Raw genomic sequence first — 19,112 nt, forward strand, 5'->3', positions numbered from 1 at the left:
AAAGTTTACTGCAAAATGTATTGCGCGCATGAATGTTTTGCTACGCAATGGTCTTGGAAAAGCCGTTACAGACAGTCAATGACTCATGCCTTATAAAGTCATACGCACGGCAGTGGTACGTCAATTCGATCATCAAAATTCAAATCAATCGTTCATGAGCATAGGTAAAAGCTTAGCTGCATTCATTCTGGCTTTTATAACTACCAAATGTAGGTAAGAGAGCTACTCTCAAGTTAAGTATTCTGTAACTCGTGGCACAAGTGCCTACGCGCTATCTCTTATCATGGCCGGGTATGGAGGTACAGCCCACCGCTAAAGTAATGGAGGGTTTTACCAATCTCAACGGTTGGCTTTGACTGGCGATTGTTTAATGCGGAGTGATCGAAAAGAAGATGTCAATAGCTAAAGTTGCAGATGCAAGGGTGACGAAATATATAAGCTACATTCAAAGTTTGATTGCAGTCTGGCTAATCGTTCCTAAGCTTCAGAAGGTCATCAAAGGTCAATGACTGACTTGACCTTCCGGTGACCTTGACACCCACCCTAATGCATGGGAGCATGGGAGCAACATTAGCCGTTTTCAAGACGGCCATCTGGTACACATTTGGTGCACATCTGGTACAGTTTAGGTGCAGATCTGGTCAAATCAGGTTCAGTGTGTCTCTTAGCAGCTATCAGCTAGGGTTGCACTAATTGCTTATATGCCTGCTTTGTCATATTATCAGAGAGCATCATCGATTAAAACATTGAAATGAATTCATAAAATTAAGATATTTACTGTAAAAGAAATTAGGTGCAGATTTGGTCAAATTAGGTGCATTTGCCGGATAGCCCGACGTGAAAACGGCTCAAACATATTAAAATCTAAGACCGGTGAAAAATTAAGAGTAGAAAGAAATTCAGTGAAAAAAATGAGTCATGATGCAAAGAAAAGCAAGCATTAAATACCCGACTTGTAAGACGCTCCTGAAAACGAGTGAAAATCTTATCTGTGTAACCGCCCGGCCTTTTTTTAGAGTCGGGTCCTGGGGCCGATTCGAGATGGCGCACTAGGAAGGTAGTAAGACTAGGCGGCCAAGTGACACTTGAATGTAGTGACACTAAGCGGCATTTTACACCAATCGGCCAGTGGCTCAGCGCGAACCGAAATCGCAGGTGACGCTTGAAATCAAGTGTCACTAGGGCCTTAGTGCGCCAACGCGAATCGGTCCCAGGTCTAACGAAACCTTTTCAGAGCCAGAAGGCTAATGGAAATTAGGGAGAGACCTGGGCAGTCACCCTGGTGAGCCGCCGGGGCCTGGAGCGAGCATGGGCACTGGGCAGGCCAACCCAGGGCCAACCGGTCTCGCAAACGGTCACCCCACCGCACGTGAACCTGCTCCTGAGGAGGCATTCACATAGTATAACAGTGACCGTCCAACCCGGATCAGAGGCTTTTGGCGTGGAGTAGAAGGATCTAACAAATCTGAGCGATGGAAACATACGGAAGGCGTGATTTGCCGGTGTGAGCGGTAGGGAAGAACATGCACAGTGCACACCTGCCCGCCTCTGGCGGCGGAAGGCAGAACTATAGACGCTGACAACGCCCACCAGGGTTCTCCGGCATGCGGGATTATGCAGGATTATGGCCCGGCGTGGGACGACTGACAGCATTCTATGCTACCTACCTGATACCACTGGGCCACTGGCCACTGATCGCCTAAACTAACTATGTAGGATTACCCGGGGAAGTCGAGGTAACACACCTCACCAATCAGTGGCGGATCCAAGGGGGAGGGGGGGGGTTACATGGGTCATGATCCCCCTTAGGGCCCAGGGGCACAACGGCCTGTCAGGGGCACCAAAGGCTTGTCAGAGTCACCGCAGGCCTGTCAGTAGCACCATCAGCCTAGTAAGGGCACCACAGGCTTGCCAGGGGCACGAGAGGCCTGCCAGGAGCACCAACGGCCTCGCAGGGGTACGTACCTTGGACCTGTCAGGGGTACCACAGGCCTGTTGAGGGCACTTTAGGCTTGTCAGGGACACCACAGTCCTTTCAGGGCCCAGGGGCACCAGCGACCTAGCAGGGTCACTATACAGGCCCACCAGGGGCACAACAGGTCTAGCAAGGGCACCATAAGCCAGTCAGGGGCACCACAGGCCTGTCAGGGGCACAACAGGTCTAGCAAGGGCACCACAGGCCTGTCAGGGGCACCAGAACCACCAGAGTCCTAGCAGTGGCACCACAGGCCTGCCAGGGGCACACCGGCCTCGAAGGGGCACCTTGGGCTTAGCAGGGACTCCACGTGCCTGCCAGGGGCACCACCGGCCTAGCAGGGGCAAAAAATGAAGAAAAAAAAAAGGAAAACTCAAAATAATGCACCACCAAAATTAGGTAGTCGAAATCCTTAAGTTTTTAATTTTGGATATAGGTAGGGGCAACACTTCGATTCATGGCCCTCCCCAAGGAGGTTTCCTGGATCCGCTCCTGTTACCGACGCATCCCAGAAATGGGGGAAACATCTATAGACAGTGTTTAGGTACAGTGTTTACAGAACATCTCTGTAAATCGCACACTCTGATCTAATTAGGCTGGAATAAAAGTATTTATTTTTTCATTTATTTCTTTTCACATCGTGAGAAATTCCGTCAAAACAAACGGCTATTACTTGCTCGTGTTATCGTCTCAATTATGATGGGTTTTTGTGGAGATGTAGGTATCCAAAAGAAGTAAGCCATTGGACTTGTTTTTGTATTTCGTTGCCTGATTATGCATCAAAGCGTTCTTTAATGCAGTAGTGCAGTATCTACTAGATACAGTGGCGGATCTAGGATTTGAGTTTAGGGGGGGCAAACATTGCGCCGCCAGGCAAGTCCGCGAGAATTTCAAATGTCCAGTCTTAGGAACAAAAAAAAAAAAAAAAACGAGCTACCCCTATTTTTCTCCTCGGATTTCGGGAATTACTATTTTTTTATTTTTTACATTTTTGTCAGTCCGGCCAAGCCAGGGCAGCGCAAAAAAAATTGCAGCCACCCTGACTCCGGGAGATAGTTAGAGAATAGCTCACCGGCGCTATGGACGGTCCGTCCTCTACCTCCCGCATCACCTCGGCAAGACCTCGTCCGAAAGGTCCGCCCGCGCCGGTTCTCAAGGGCTTCTGTATCCGGAGACCGATAAGGGTGGCAGCAGCAGGTTCATGTGTAAATGCCCACGAGTACGACCAAAGGCCACATCAGCGTACGTACCTGCGATACTATACGCAGTCAGGGTTGCCACGTAGTTAAACGTATTAACAGTTGTTTCCGGTAATAGAAAATGAGATCAGTCGATTAAGAATCCCAACAAGAAATAGACGAACAGCGCATTTGTTTTCGGTCCTGCATTTATTGATGCAATTACAATGAACATTCCTTAACTTTGGGACTAAACTTCGCGAGCTAGCAAAATTATACAATAAGTGTTACTTTCGAGAGGAGATAAACGATGCTTCTACAGACTACATAGGACCACAGCGCAACAGCCAACGGAATCACACTGAACAGCGTTCCCACAACATACTGAGCTTCTCGAACACCTCGCAAACCAAAAGCTCTGACTGAGCCCTTCTGTGTTTGTCCCCGTTACACGGCCTTTACACTGCCGAATTTTGGTACACGAGTGTGCACGAATATGCAAGTCATCCTATGTCGCGGACCGATTCGGGATCTTTCTTCCACGGTCTTGGCATTTCGCAGACCAGTCGGTGTCCACCGCGCGACTTTTACGGTTCGTCACGACCGCCACGAATATTTCATGAAAAATGAAAATTTCGTGGCCGTTCGCCGAATTTATAATAAACGAACATGATCGCCAAACAGTCGCCGAGTCGCCGCCGACATGTCGCTGCGTGCGTCGACTTGTTGCCAAGGTATCGCCGACTATTCGCAACAGATTCGCCATTCATTCGCGATGTTCGCCGAATCATGGATCAGCTTCGACCCGCGCACGATTAGGGGGGCCCCCCACCCGTTTTCTGCAAATCGGGCTCTGTCGGCGAACTGTTCGCCTCTGTCGGTAAACTGTTCGCCGATTTCCTACACGACGTGATTCGGCGACAGGGTCGTGGCCAAAATTCGGCAGTGTAACACGGCCTTTATAGATAACGGTATGGCTCATGAAAAAGCCGCGATTGGTAATCTTCTTTACGTTATTCCTCTCAGAAACCTATCTCGCACTTGTTCTCAAAGGCACGCAGTACACCGTTCTTTCTGGCCATCACTGAGTGACACAGCGGCAGTAGCTCAACCATATCGTTCAGTGGAAATGCTAGGTACTAATGGATATTTAAACCCACCAATATTTTTTCAGCTCCTACGACCTACATCCATGCTATCTAGCAATAAAATATTATGCAAACACTTCTTATATACCCATGCAAACCCACCACTGTCCAACCGCTCACCAGTTGTGGTGACCCCTGACCCCACTGGCGTCTGGCGGTCTGCTGTTGACGGTTTGTTTACTTGGTTCAAGGTTTCAATAAATCGCGTTATTTTTTTTTTTTTTTGGTAGCAGTAGCAGTAGTAGCACTGCTGATGGATGATGGACTGACATTCATGGGGCGGAGGACTTTTTATCAGCTCACAACTTAATATCACGAATATGACAACCTTCTAGTCCTCCATTTATTTCACATTTTCTTTTCAAACACCATATTTTTAGTATTCAAGTTGTAGTTTTTTAGGGGGGGCAAAAAGATATGTTTGCCCAGAGGTTTTCCGTTTAGGGGGGGCAATTGCCCATTTTGCCCCAACGTAGATCCGCCACTGGATGTCAATCGGATACCAAATTTTTGGACTAGGAGGATGACACAATGTCAGTTCCCTCTGCAGCCCACACTGCGGCTGCACGCAGCCACAACCTGTGAAGAAACGGCGGAGACGAGACGATAGGCGATAGATAGACTGTGCCGCAGAACACAAGTGCTGCGGGACAGCCTACCTTCTCATGAGCTCCCGACGCACCGTACCGCAGGAAAACCGCGATTCAATATGTACTAAACCCCGGTGATAGAGCAAGGCTATAACGACAGCTCGCTAACTGTCCGGAGCTGCGTAAGCTCACTGCAGCTATCTGTGGCTGTGGCAGCTCACCAACTGTGTAAGCTAGGGCACTTCACCAGCTGTCCTGAGCTGTGGCAGCTCGCCGGCTGTCTGCGGCAGCTGACCAGCTGTCCGGAGCCCGCTCCGCCCGTCAGGTCGGTGACCCTGTATCGGTGGCGAGAAGCTGACAGCGGCGTCGACCACGCCCTCCACGCGGAGGATGTTCCGGCTCCAAGGTCAGAGCCGAGCAGCGGGCTGGCCGCAGGATGTTTTACCGAGCCATCCCGGACCACCAGTCCGCCGCAGGGCCCCGGAGCCGGGTATAAAACGGGCACCGGCCCGTCGGCAGGCACAGCTCAGGACCGCCGATCCTCGAGACCGTCCCCCCGCCGCAATGAAGCTGCTGGTGAGTACCTCCCCGACGGCGGGCTGGCGCTAGCTGGGCCTGTTGTTGGCCGATAAGCTGGCTCCAAATAACTATGATTAACTGTTCTGAATGTAACTCCACTAAACCACGTGTCAGGCTGATGACTTCTCTCCAAGGACAAACGTGCCGTTTTAGGGAGAATTAGTTCCCACGCCGACTCTTAATGGGTCTTTAACGCTTTAACTTTTATGTCATGCGGTCGAGGATTGATGCATGTGCGATTTGCACAGTTTCTTTTAGCTCTGAACTTTTAACTCATAAAACATCACTTTTTGAGTTAATTCGCAAACCATACATGCCTATATCATATCTTAACCCTCGCCCGTAAACGGCGATCTGCCACCTTCGCCCATGCAGGGGGGGGTTGGTGCGACCCCCCCCCCCTTGGCGTTTGAAAACGGAGCGTCGTAGAGCTTAGCGGAAAAGACCAACGGATTGCTCTCGCCGAGATCTCGCGATTGGTGGTATATTTTTTGGTCCTAGGTCAACATTTGACCTACTTTTGACCGGTCAAAGGTCACATTTTCGGAAAAATAGACTTTTTCAAATTTTCCGCGGCGATTACGGCAAAACGGTGGGAGATATCGACTTGAAACTTTCACTATCGTGTTCCTTGCTCAATTCTCTATCGTTTGGTATGTATTTCGTTTCCCTAGCTCTAAAAATGGCGCGTTGGGAGCGCCGGAAGTCGGCAAGGTCACAGTCGGCGGCAGAAATTCGAAAAATCAAAATTTAAATTTTTGAAATCTGATTGTATTTTTTGGATTTGAGATGTCCATTTGCTCCCTATAGAAGCTAATATTGCTGCATATTCCCATTGAGGTGACAAGAATTAGCAAAATAGTGGTTCGGGCGCTTTTCAAAAATAGTACCGGACGTTGTTCCTCTTGTGACGTCATAGCTCCGTGACCTGACCTGACCCGGTCAAGTTTCTTATACCATATGATAGCCAATACTTGCCCCAACATGCATGGGAAGTTTCATCACGATCCATAAACCGATGTCCGTACCACCGGCAGGAAACCTCGGGCGTTGGCAATCAGTTTGTGAAAATCCGGCCGGAGGCTGTTCCCTTTGTGACGTCATAACTCCGTGACCTGACATGACCCGGTCAATTTTTTTTTATCAAAAGATGCGCAAGGTTTGCCCCATAAGGTACCCAAAATTTGGCGGCGTTGCGCGCCGCCGTTTTTGCACTATTTCCGAAAAACCTCAGGGGGGGGGTTGCACCAACCCCCCCCCCCCTACATGGGCGAGGGTTAATTTTGTTGCAAAGTCAACGTTATGTATCTGTGTGATCACCGCTCGTTCCGCGCTCCCCTTTTGCCGTCAGGTTGTTCTCGCCGTGCTCTGTGCCGTCTCGGCCGAGCAGAAATTCCTCTACCACGCGGGAGTGGTGCCCTCCTTCTACAGCGGCCTGGCGCCCTTCCCGTACGCCAGCCATGCCGTCACCTACTCGGACAAGCCGGCCACTGAGGCGGTGAAGCAGGTCACCTACGCGGCCCACCCGGTGACCTACGCCGCACACCCGGTGACTTACCCGGTGACGTACGCCGCCTACCCTTACATCCACGGCCTGCCGCTGAGCTTCAAGCCCGCTGAGGAGAAGGCGGCAGAGGAGAAGGCCGCCGAGGAGACACCCGTCGTTGAGGTATGATGGGAAATAGTTTACGTTAACTCATCAGGGATGTACCTACTGATATATTGGATAGCACGTTTCTAGAAACGTGGGTTACTGTACGAAAAGAAAGCCATAACGAAAACCGAAAGAGCCGAATAGCAATTTGACTTTCCGAGATAATTTCGGCGTTGCTTTATTGAACTCTTAAGCACATCCTCTTGTAGGTGTTGTTTTTAGGTTGAGACTTTGACTACCACATTCGTTTCTCACCAGACGCCATTTTGTTTCAGTCTCGCTCCAAGCGCTCCGCTGAGGAGGACCAGAAGGCCGAGGATGCCACTTACGTGTCCACGTACGCGGCCCACCCGTACCCGCTGACCTACTCGGCCGGCTACCCGTACACCTACCCGACCGTCTACAGCGCCGGCTACAGCCCGCTGGCCTATCACGGCTGCACCTTCGGCATCCACGGCTGCACCGTCTACAACGGCGTCTACCACAGCCCCACCGTTCCCGTGGTGCACTCCATCAAGAAGCGTGGCGTGTCGGACGCCGAGGACCAGCAGGCCGACGAGGCCACCTACGTGTCCACCTACGCCGCCCACCCGTATCCTCTGACCTACTCGGCTGGCTACACTTACAACTACAACCCGACCGTGTACCGCGCCCCGGCCGTCTACACCACCGCCAGCACTGCCTTCCCCTACTCCGGCTTCGGCTACCCCTACCGCTATTACATCTAAACGACACAGCGGCTTCTGAGCAGCAGCTGAGGCGGACGCGCTGACTGGAGAACCGACCCTAGGGAAGGGCGGCTGCCGGTCGGCGGTCCGCCCAGCGCGGCCGATCGAGGATTCGGAGTGGCCTGAGAGCTGTCTGACAGCGAGAGATCGAGCTGTATCGCGTGTCACTGGCAAACATGTGCATGTTCGTCTATCATCGTCAATAAAATGTAAAACCCATTGTTTGCTAATGTCGCGGTAGTAACAAATGGAAACGAACCGATACCTATTAATTAAACATAAAATCGTCATAAGACTTCGAGAAAAGTTACTCTTACAGTAGGTACCATGAGCAGTGAGCACCCTCACACTGCACTTGCACGACAGGAATTAGGTTGCGCAATTTGTACGTCCTACCTATCTATGTCAATGCATGCATTTGTGGGAGATGTGCAGTATACAGATTATTATCCCATTCAGATCCCATTAAAATCTGTAACATCGAAACTTATATTATAGATAGCCTCGACGGATCTTAGAAAGTAATTTCTTCGATTTCTGCCTAAGTAGCCAAAACTTACTTATGTCCGTGTCCGGTTGAAAGACTCACTTGTGTCAGTTTTCAAACGTCCTAATAAACATCTTAAAATTCAAACGTCTTAACAGCACCAAAGTGTATCCGCCAAGTCACGGACCAGACTGTTGATTTTGTTTTACTTTTTACTGTCATTCTGAAAGTTCACGATGAGAGAAATCGAATGGCTTTCATCCCATTAACCCGCGCCCTGCTGGGGGGGGTGTTTGAACACCCCCCTTGTGGTTTTTCGCGAATATCTCAAAAACGGCGGCGCTCCGCGCCGCCGTTTTTGGTACACTCTATCATACATCAATTCTACACATGTTGTGAAAATTTCAGACCAAGGTCATTCAAAGTCAGGTCACCAGGTCACTTGAAGTGACCTCACCTCATAAAAAGTTTCAATTGTCTGTCATAGCTACACCGAGTGACCGATCGCTTTGAAACTTTCAGCGATTGCTAAGAGCAATAGCATGTACAAAATGTACATCTCAGAATTTTGATATCGATGACCTAAGGTCAGGTCAATTTTGCGACCTCCCCATTATAAGTCAATGGGAGAAAATTGAAAGGCGCCTCTTTTGGACGAAGGACATTATAAACACTCCCAAACACCGAATTACAAGTGGTTTAGACACACTGAACATGAAAATGGTGTCCGTGACCCTTGTTTATGCCCTGAGGTCATCTTAGGTCACGAATGGTATCTAACAGTTTTTCGCAAATAACTTTTGATAGAGGCATGCTAGAGCAATGAAAACGCCTTAGATGTGTTCAGCTCGACGATACGGATCGACTGATATGCAACATGACCCTTTCCGGTCAGGTCATGACCTTGACCTGAGGTCAAATTTTCAAGTTGACCTTTCAAGGTCAAGGTATAGTTCATTCGATGCGTCTGGACGAGAGGAACACGATGCCGGTAAAAGTAAGCTGGTACAGGGCTTGGGTCAAAAGTTATTGCAGAAAAACTGTTTCCGAAAAAATCGGCTATTTTTGCAGTTTTTGCCCCCTGCAGGCAAAACCGTTGACGTTAGGTCAAATCTGAGAGAATTACTCAGAAAGGGCGTTAATAGGGCTATCGAATGCGCTTTTCCGCGGCGCTGTAGCTCTATTGGTTCCCAAGTTATGCGTTGGCTTCTTGGAAATTTTCGACATTCGACCTGGAAATCGGCGAAATTTTGCCTTCAATGACCTCTGGTGACCTGACCTTTGACCTGACCAAAAAATTGACTGAAGTGATTTCGTCATTATTTTTGACGCTCTTTCGAACGCCGCCTTCCGCGTATCGCTACGTGACCCAGGAGCCGAGTTACAAGGGGGGGGTGTTCAAACACCCCCCCCCCCCCAGCAGGGCGTGGAAATCCAGGACCCCCAGCCGGGCGCAGGTTAAAATCGGTCTGCGATTTGCATTATGCATATATTTCAATTCTATCTCCACCTAGCTCTCCGCCCTCGCCAGTTCTGCTCGCCCCCTCGCCCAACCCTGCTCGCCGGCCCTCGCCCTGCTCGCCGAGCTGCCACGCCCGTCTCGGGAGCCTTCCTGGGCGGTCACGGTGCACAGAGTACCCGTTCGGGGAGGGGCGGGAGGGGGGGGGGGGGGCGGTGCCCACCCCTCCCTCCTCGGCCGACACCCCTCGATCGCCAAGGTGAAGTTCAAAGTCATGGCCGCGCGGTGCCGCGCCGGTGCGTGCCCGGGCAGCGATCCGTCTGGCGGCCTGCACCGGCAGTCGGACGAGACACCGCCGCCGGGCGCCACACGGTACATGGGAGACGCCGTACTCAGAAGTCAGAACATCAACTGCGGGCGCGAGTAGCAAGGGTCGATTTTGAGCTATGATCGATTTTATTGGGTGATCCATAAGTAGGATAGCACTTGAAACTGAATAGGTTTTTGAAATAAGTCGATATTTTTCATTCCGTTCTCACCCCAGAGTTTTCATAGCAAATTGGCCTAAAACACAATTTGTTGCTGACATTGGGTTTCTGGCTCAATGTAATTTCATCTTGTTTCATCATTTTGAAACTTCAACTGTACCGCACGGTAAAGCAAACGTATTTGGAAACTTATGCCTCAGTTTACATACACCACTTTGCTGTCCTATTTCCTATTCGAATTCGTCATGCATTTTGCTGCACTAATCTCGGTAAGCCAGCTGCATGTGCTAAAATTACTTAAATAATGGACTTACGAATTAATAAGCTAATATAACACATCCATTCAGTGTCTTAATACTCCCGTGGCACACATTAACCGCGATACTGCTGTAGTAAACCCCTGGTTATGGTGCGATGAACGTGTAACTATACCAGCCACAGCTCTCGGTATATTAGTAGACCGCAGTGGAGCTGCTTAGGCATCTTACTGGTTACCAAATGGCTGGCACGACCCCACGGGAGAGAGTTATGTGTGCCATGATATTACCGAGTGGGTTCCTGAACCCGACCGCGGGTATACACCATCCATTTGAATGCTACACCGCGGTAAAGCTACTTACTCCCCTCCCAAATGAGTGTCACGACCCCCAGTACTATCAGGGATTCCCTGGGCTGGATCTCGGTCACAGGGTTCATACTCCTCACGAGTCACGACACACGATTCACGTAACTACTACTGGCTCCGACACCGCGGCATGGGACGCTCGAGGACTGCAGAGTGCAGATTGAGGTAGTCACACTGCTCCCAGTTGCTGGATAGATTACCGGCGGCACGGCGACAGCGCAAGGTCGGGGCATGGTCGGGGTAACGGCGAGAGAACATCAGGCTTCAGATGCAGCAGTGCAAAAGCAATGCATGATATATGCCTTGTTGATAAATACATTTTTCTCAGCTGAATTTCTTGAGGTCGTCTTTGTTAAACAAAAAACGAATCGATTAATCGTTAAACCAAATCGATGTTGAATAGCTGCGGATGCAAATGTTAGCCGTCTCTCTTTCTCTCACTGGAGTCCTCAGTGCTATGTTGAGAAAAAGGTGAAAATATGTAGGTGAAGTAATACGGGAATACTTAAAATTTCATTTTATCTGCTTACTGAGCATGACTATATTTAAACCAGAAGTAAAACATTTATAACGTAAGACTCAAATAATCCATAAAACAGCCTTCTGCTAACTATTACATCGGTGAATTTTTGTATCGCGACAATGAAGCGCATATTTCTCGCTGAATCTACCTAATCAGAAGCATTTATCGACATTCATGTTGCAGCACGAAAGGAATGATCGGTGTAATGAGTTCTTTGTGCCTTGGGAAAAGGCTGACCTTGAGAACTTGCTACAGGTAAAACAATCCCAACAAAAGCATCCAGCAGCCAGTTGCCACCCGTGGGGCGGGTCATAAACGGCCCAGCGGCGTCAATGTGCAGCGATTCCGATCAATCCATCGCCGTCCGTCCGGGCGGGCGGGCGCGGAGCGCCGGCTGCACGGACCGCACCCTGTCCCCGGGCAGCGCCGGAGGCGCCGCCACAAGTCGACGACCGCCGGCCGGAGCCGCAGCGGCCCGCCGTGTCGGCCGGCCCCGTCAAGGTCACGGCGGGAGGCTCACCGACGCGGAGCGGCCGCCCGGTGGGCGTGGTCGGACCGGCCGCGGGGCGGGGCCAGGGCGCGGCCGGTCGTCGCCGCCCCCTGGGGTGGAGGTCCGGGAGCGGCCGGTCATCCGCCGGCCACCGAACGGGCGCAGAGTCGGTCCCGGACTCTGAGAGGCCACACCCGGCGCCGACACCGGTAGATAGAGGACCAACAAAGCGGGCAGAACGGGATCGGTCCCGGACGCGGGCCGACCACGCCCGCCGGAGATGGAGAGGATCAACACAGCGGGCCGACAGCAGACGCGGCGGGGAGCCAGCGCCGCACTCACGCGCGGGGCCTCTCACGGCCACACTGAGATCAACGATCGCGGAAGATATCTTCAGAACTATGAATCCGGACAAGCAGAACCAAAAAAAAAATACTTTAAACCAATGCTGTAAAAAATGCTAATCCTGTCGGATGACTGACCGTAACCCATTGCCGATGAGCCCATTGGTGACACTCACCCTGGGGGCCGTTTTTTCCTCGATATCCTCAGGCAAATAAGATAAAATTTTGTTTGAAGATGACCAACATAGTGCACCTCGAGTCGAGGTCAGGTCAAAGCACTTAAGGTCGCGAAGCTGCTCGAAGGAGGGCATATCGCATATCGATCGATTCGGCAGGTCTTTCTGAATCATTCGGTGGCTTTTCTGACTCACGAGCTCAATGAAATCGGCAGTTAATGACGCAATACCCTAAAATGATCTCAAGTGACATTAATGACGTCATATGATTTACGAAAAGTTCACGATGCAAAAACTAGGCATCCGAGCAATGCATGCCAAGAGGATATGCACTATGCAGCCAAGATACCTACTTATAAATTGCAATGTGCTTGAGATATTCTTTGAAGATTGATCATTTCCGGTGCAAAAGTAAGTTGCCATTTTCCGTCTGACTTTTAACCCTCCAGGCGGTTGGGGGCAGTTTTTGCCCCCCCCCCTAGTTTTTTTCGATATACTCCAGAACCGCTGCACCGATCGTCACCAAACTTTCAGTACCTAGGCCCTCCCGAGTCCCGAGCATAATTTTTTACACATTGCGATCAAATAATTTTCCAAATACCTATAGCTTTGATAATACAGAGAAATGTTGATACATAGATTGTGTTGAATTACCGGGGCTGCTATAGGGTAAGGTGCCTAATTAGCGACCCCCTTAATTTGAACCGTCATTGCTCACGCTCTGTGGGTGCCACTGTATTACTGGCTTGATTTTCGGAGAGGTCGTTCATTTTTCTATTAAAATATAGTCATTTTCTGCCCCAATATTCACTAACTTATTTGTAGTGAGCATTTTAGCAAACCATTGCAAAAAACGCTAATAGGGAACTCTTCCCGATTAGCGACCGGGGAGGGTCGCTAATAAGTCTATGGGTTTCCCCATATTAAAAATGGCAAAAAATGCGACGCCTGAAAAGATGAAATATTATCTCAAAAAGGTAACCTATACGCAAAGCACTCAATCAGTCGAGCAGGAACGTTTATCCAACACATATATGTAAGTAAAAACTGATCACGTGATGCACCGACGGCGAAAAGAAGGCGGAAACCCAAATTTTGCGGGCTGTCTCGTATGATATTCGAGGTCCGCGCTGAATTCGGCACCCCTGCAGTCGGTGACGACATTTGACATCCCTTGCCACACACTGCAAGCTTCAGCAACACCTCATTTTCATTTCTCTCTTTTCCCCTTTCTTTCCCTTCTTGAGCTATTTGCGACCATGTCAGGCGCAAATAGGAAATATGAGTTGCGACACATTTTTAACCGCCATGCTGTGCACAGTGTTAAGCGATTCACTATGGGAAAACGGCAATCAATTGAAAAAGGAATGTCGATTCAGAATAAAAAAGGTGCATCGTCCTAATGTGCATCGCTTTTCATCAGAGAGGGCCCAAACACACACGTTTTGGGTAAGAAACTCGTCATTTTCATTTAAACTCACCTGAAACGTCCCACCAGAAACATCGACAACCATAAAATAATTTAATTTGATAACCAAAGTATGACTGACCTTTTGACGATGTGTTTACCCTGTTTTCTCCCGCCAGTTTTTCTGTAGGGAGGTAGGTCGCAAATCGGAAAGGGTCGCTAATTAGGCACCTTACCCTACTGCTATCTCAAAATTTTGAAAATTCTGGAATTTGACCCCCAAAAATAAAGAATTGCTTTTCACAAAACCGGCCCATACCTCCCGGGTCTCCCCTTTTAGAGTATTCAGCCGAAGCCACCTTTGACCTTGAAGGGAGGGGTAGATTCTGCCCCCGTCCAAGTTTCGAACGTATGGTCTTGGAAAGATTGGGGAAACGGCAATAGAAAACTCTCAGAACGACCGATCTTTGGAGTAGAAGTCTTTTTTTACATTATAATATAGTGGGGGCGCGGGTTAAAAGGGCAACTTTTACGCTTAGGAGCCTAATTTCAGGCTCTCAACTTTTGCGTGTGAACTACCAACCAGAAAATGTTATGATTCGCAATACTAAGCTGGCCTGTTAAACAATTACAGTTTATCTTAGTTGTACTTCAACCCAATCAAATGTTGCACCTACGATCTAGAAACGCATGTTGCCACGCCTGAAATGCCTGCCGCCTCTAACTTTTAACATGCAATTAAAGGGACCCTCCCACCTTAACATTAGATTTGAGTTGAGATAGCCAAAATGGGGTCCCTGGCTCACAATTACCGGTTTCGGCACTCACAACATTGAGAAATGCCTTAAATCAGAAATATTGAATTTCAAAATTGCAGCATTTTGATTCAGAGGGGCTAATGCTTAGGAATACCCCTCTGAATGTGTGACGTCAGCGCAGATATCTAACGATTTTTAAATGTTTGACTAAAACGTTTTGTAGCACGCGGTGGTATATGCTATTCGCGCGCAACATCTGCCGCAAACGCTGCACTTCTGAAATAAAGTCGCTAGAAACAGTGGAGATCCCAAAAAAAGTAAACAAAAGTAAAAGTCTAATATCTTGAAAACCGGTGAATATTTTTCGGTGAAATTTGGTAAATATTCGTTTTCGCTCTTTCTGAGCCGAGCGACATCACTTTCATGCCAATTCATAAACTTTTTTGAAGGTGGGAGGGTCCCTTTAAGCTACGCTCAACGGCGCATGGCTCGGGCGCCGTTTGACGGCGCAAAACTTCCCTCGCAGCGGACAGCGGCCTCACCTTGAGGCGGCGGCATGAGGCCTTTGGGCGCCATCGATGCGTGGGTGTGGTCACCCCACCCCCACTCCGTGAGGTCGGACCGCATCCTGCTCAGGTGGGAGGAGCACTGTCAGGCGGCAGAGTGCAGCGTCACTCCCGGCGGCACCGGCCGCCGCCCCGGCAGGCAGAATCGCCGCCGGCGTCCTCCGGCCGTATAAAAGGCCTCGCTGCCGACCGACCTGCACACAGCTCTTCACGCAGCTCTCCAAACACTCCCAACATGAAGCTCCTGGTAAGATGAAGATCCAATGAAGAGTATCTTTAGGAATAACTGGCTTCAAAGGGGCTAAAGGAAGAACTTATTTGAGGTGTTGTGGGATACATGCTTTCTCGGGACTTTGTGCCTCGGTCTATGGCTTGTCATTCTCCATCACCCCTCGGTTGCTCGTGATCCTTGTTCTCACTGTACCTCCCTGTCCGCCGTTGCAGGTTGTGCTGGCCATCCTGGGAGTCGCCGCTGCGGCCGAGGACCAGAAGGCCGACGAGGCTACCTACGTGTCCACGTACGCGGCCCACCCGTACCCGCTGGCGTACTCGGCCGGCTACCCGCTCACCTACAGTGCCGGCTACCACGCCCCGGCCGTCTACAGCGCCGGCTACAGCCCGCTGGCCTACAACGGCTTCTACAACGGCGTCTACCACGGCTACACCGCCCCCGTGGTGCACTCGCTCAAGAAGCGTGACGTGTCGGACGCCGAGGACCAGCAGGCCGACGAGGCCACGTACGTGTCCACGTACGCCGCCCACCCGTACAGCCCGCTGACCTACACGGCCGGCTACCCGTACCGGGCGGTGACCTACAGCGGCCTGAGCACGCCGGCCAGCACGGCGCCGCTGGCCTACACCGCTCCGCTGGCCTACCCCTACCGCTACGGCTACTTCTAGACGGACCGACCGACCGGAGCGACGTGCCGGGCCGGCCGCTGCCGGCTGCAGGAGACCGGTGGCGCTGGGCCGAGCTGGGAGGCGCACCGGGACCCGTTGGTGTGTGCCCGGCGTCTCAGCTGCTCGTGCTACCAGAACACGCCACCGGTGCCGGATCGCAGCGGCCTGCACGTGTTTTGACCCTGCCTGAGGAACTGTTGGACAACTCATTTGTACTGCATTGTTGGGTCAATCAGAAATGATGGTAACAAAATTATGTAGTAATAAATGCATAAAATGTCGCTTAGCTGTGTATCATTGACGCTTCGACAAGCGCATCAATTCAAACTTCCCAGCAAACAATCATGTCCGCATTTCGAATTGAATTTAGGTACAATTACCTACCTATTCCCAAATCATACTCGATGAATTCAAGACTATTTCGAATGCTCAGCAGAATCAGACACTGTAAGATCAAAGGATCTGGGTTTGACACCGGTCAGGATGCATAGTCGGCTTTATTGGCATAAAGGTCGGCAGCTTCAAGGGCATTTAGACAAAAGGTTTGAAAGGCAGAAGGCATTGCAAGAGATGCACAGCGCCGGTGATAAGGTCTCTGTTTGGTCATAATGAGCAGATTGTGCCCCATGATGGCTCCTGACGTTGACAAACCCACAACAAATCATCTTGGTGACCGCCGACTGACTTTGCATGTATACATCGAACCACCACTGTCGGGCAGAAATGTGCTGCAAGCCGCAGGAAAGCAAAATAACACAATACAATATCAGCGAGAAGTAAAACGATAATAAACTTCAGGTGTGGAAAGAAAATGCATCACAGAGACAGTGTATCGGTATGGGTTAGGGATAAGCACTGCTGGCACCTTCACTCGTAAGGCATCGAATAACATTTGGTAGCCAACTCTTCTGGATTCAATGTTCTCAGAATACCCATGGGGCAAACTAAATGTTCAGGATCCGGGATATTCAGGATCTTACACCAGACAACAAAACTTCCAGGAAGCATGATGGGTAGGCTTGGGATTCACCAACCAGTGCTAAATTTTGCAATAATAAAAACCGTCAACCGTCTCAAATTCAATGCTCACAAAGACTCATAGGCGGATCCAGAATAGTGGTCTCAAACTCTGCGGGGAGGAGGACGAGGGGGCATATCTACTCCCCCAAATCCCCCAATTCCCAACTCCTCGGATTTGGATTTCTCACGCATTCTTGTGCAGCTTAACGCAAGATTTTTCCGTCCCGTAGCTCAGTTGGTAGAGCATTGGACTCCTTGTAGTGAGAGCCCGGGTTCGAGACGCTCCGGCGCTCGATATTTGAGACTCATGACGGGGATGGTCTGCGGTTGGTGGGAGCAGCCGCAGCCAGTTGAAGTCAGTTGAGTGGGACAGGCCGTGTCCGGCTTTGAAGGGCACGATAAACTTTGGCATCTAAATTCTCCCGATACCCGGAATCGCGCGATCGGACGGTAGGTGTCGGGATCGCAACAAGCTCTGCTTAGCGTGGGCTCCGGCTCTGTCAATCCGTCCATTCAAACATTCGAGCTAAATTTGTAAAAAAAAAAAAATGGGAAAGAAATTAGGTTATGATTAACATGACACAAATGAATTATTTTAGCAATTGAAATGACCGAAATACGGAATAGGTCTGTAAATATTCTTTATTTCGGTCTTTTCAATTGCTAAGATAATATGTACATTTGTGCCATGTTAATGATTAATTTCTTACCCATTTTATTTGGTTAGTTCTCTTGCTATGCTATTCTAGGAAAAAAACGAGACATATTTTTATCGATCTCGGGTGCTGGAAGGTAACGTTTGCCCCAAATACCCCTTGGATCAGTCAGTGCAAAAACTAGCCAGTCATGAGGTAGGTACTAAAACACCAGGACGGGCGGAGCCGTGTGAGGTGGTCGCCATGGCATCCAGGCCCATGTCACTCCACTTTTGATGACATCATAAGGGGGCCTCGGGACAATAATGGCGCGCGCCACAATCGCTTCAAAGCTACTTGCCAACAGCTGCCATTTTTGAAAATATTATTTTGAAATGAAGTTCCAAGTAATAAAAATATTGTAATAAAGTTGTTGATAAAATCGATACCATATCTAAAAACTTACTGAAAAATGATTTATTCATAGTAAAAATATAAGCTCGATGCCTTTTCACGTTGCTTTCCTGCAACTGCAGAGGATTTTTAAATCGTCTATATCTTCAAAACCGGCCATTTCTTAGCATATTGCTGCTCTTTTTTATCGCTGGAAAATTAGTTGGACTTTCCAATGACATCAACGGTTGAGCGATATGTGTGGAGTGTCACCAACAATCTTCAAATGAAGTTAGTCATTTTTACGTTGTAAAGGAATGGCGTACCCCTTGCGAGCATCAGGGGTGACGTCACTCAGGATCTGTCTCTGATTGGTCGGAGGGGGAGTGACTGTACCTTCTATAGATGGCCTTGATGGCATCTAGACCGTAGTGCTACTGTAGTGCTAGCTTCCTGTGCCAGACAGCCGTTTCCTGTGATTGGTTTGTCGTTCGGTTATTCGACTCTAGCCCTCACAGTTAGCCGCGTCAACGTTTTTGTGGACTTCTGCCACCGTTTACGAATGGTTCTGATGAAAATTTATGCAGAAGCTTTTCCTATACGGTTTCATATCCGACTTTTTTCATATCCGATGAAATGTTACCTATTACACTTGTTTGCGATACGAAGCTGCCGTCTGCCGTTCTATCATTTCCCTTTCCCTTCGTTCCAATTCCTTCTATCTATCTATCTATCTCTCTCTCTCTCCTTCTCTCCTCTCTCTCTCTCTCTCTCTCTCTCTCTCTCTCTCTCTCTCTCTCTCTCTCTCTCTCTCTCTCTCTCTCTCCCTCTCTCGAGCGCGGGTGTTGTTGAAAACAATGTAAACTGTAGAACCAGTGCAGTAAATTGTGTGGTTAGATCTGATCTGCATGCGGTTTGACATAACTCTACATCTTCCGTCAGCGGAAGCTGATATATAGGAAAAAAAAGTGAAACCAGCAATCATAAA

General features: G+C 49.5%; 2 protein-coding genes across 2 annotated transcripts; both read left to right on the plus strand.

The window, feature by feature from the left end:
- Window positions 1-5,000: 5,000 nt before the first annotated feature.
- Window positions 5,001-8,071, plus strand: LOC122385014 (adhesive plaque matrix protein-like). Its single transcript, XM_043372948.1, has 3 exons — window positions 5,001-5,467; window positions 6,822-7,139; window positions 7,400-8,071. Exons 1-3 carry the CDS (start codon window positions 5,282-5,284, stop codon window positions 7,850-7,852), a joined length of 957 nt encoding a protein of 318 aa, XP_043228883.1. The 5' UTR covers window positions 5,001-5,281; the 3' UTR covers window positions 7,853-8,071.
- Window positions 8,072-15,142: 7,071 nt separating this feature from the next.
- LOC122385019 lies at window positions 15,143-16,357 on the plus strand. The gene is made up of 2 exons (XM_043372963.1): window positions 15,143-15,423; window positions 15,621-16,357. The coding sequence occupies exons 1-2, from the start codon at window positions 15,412-15,414 to the stop codon at window positions 16,074-16,076; spliced, it is 468 nt and encodes a 155-aa protein (XP_043228898.1). The 5' UTR covers window positions 15,143-15,411; the 3' UTR covers window positions 16,077-16,357.
- The last annotated feature ends 2,755 nt before the right edge of the window (window positions 16,358-19,112 follow it).

This window comes from Amphibalanus amphitrite, unplaced genomic scaffold (assembly GCF_019059575.1).
Source record: "Amphibalanus amphitrite isolate SeventyFive unplaced genomic scaffold, NRLGWU_Aamphi_draft 000014F_arrow, whole genome shotgun sequence".
Classification (NCBI taxonomy): Eukaryota; Metazoa; Arthropoda; class Thecostraca; order Balanomorpha; family Balanidae; genus Amphibalanus; species Amphibalanus amphitrite.

Coding starts and splice junctions, on each gene's coding strand:
- LOC122385014 (XM_043372948.1), top strand. CDS start 5,282: ATGTTCCGGCTCCAAGGTCAGAGCCGAGCAGCGGGCTGGCCGCAGGAT. Junction 5,468..6,821: donor CCGCCGCAATGAAGCTGCTG/GTGAGTACCTCC, acceptor TTTTGCCGTCAG/GTTGTTCTCGCCGTGCTCTG. Junction 7,140..7,399: donor AGGAGACACCCGTCGTTGAG/GTATGATGGGAA, acceptor ATTTTGTTTCAG/TCTCGCTCCAAGCGCTCCGC.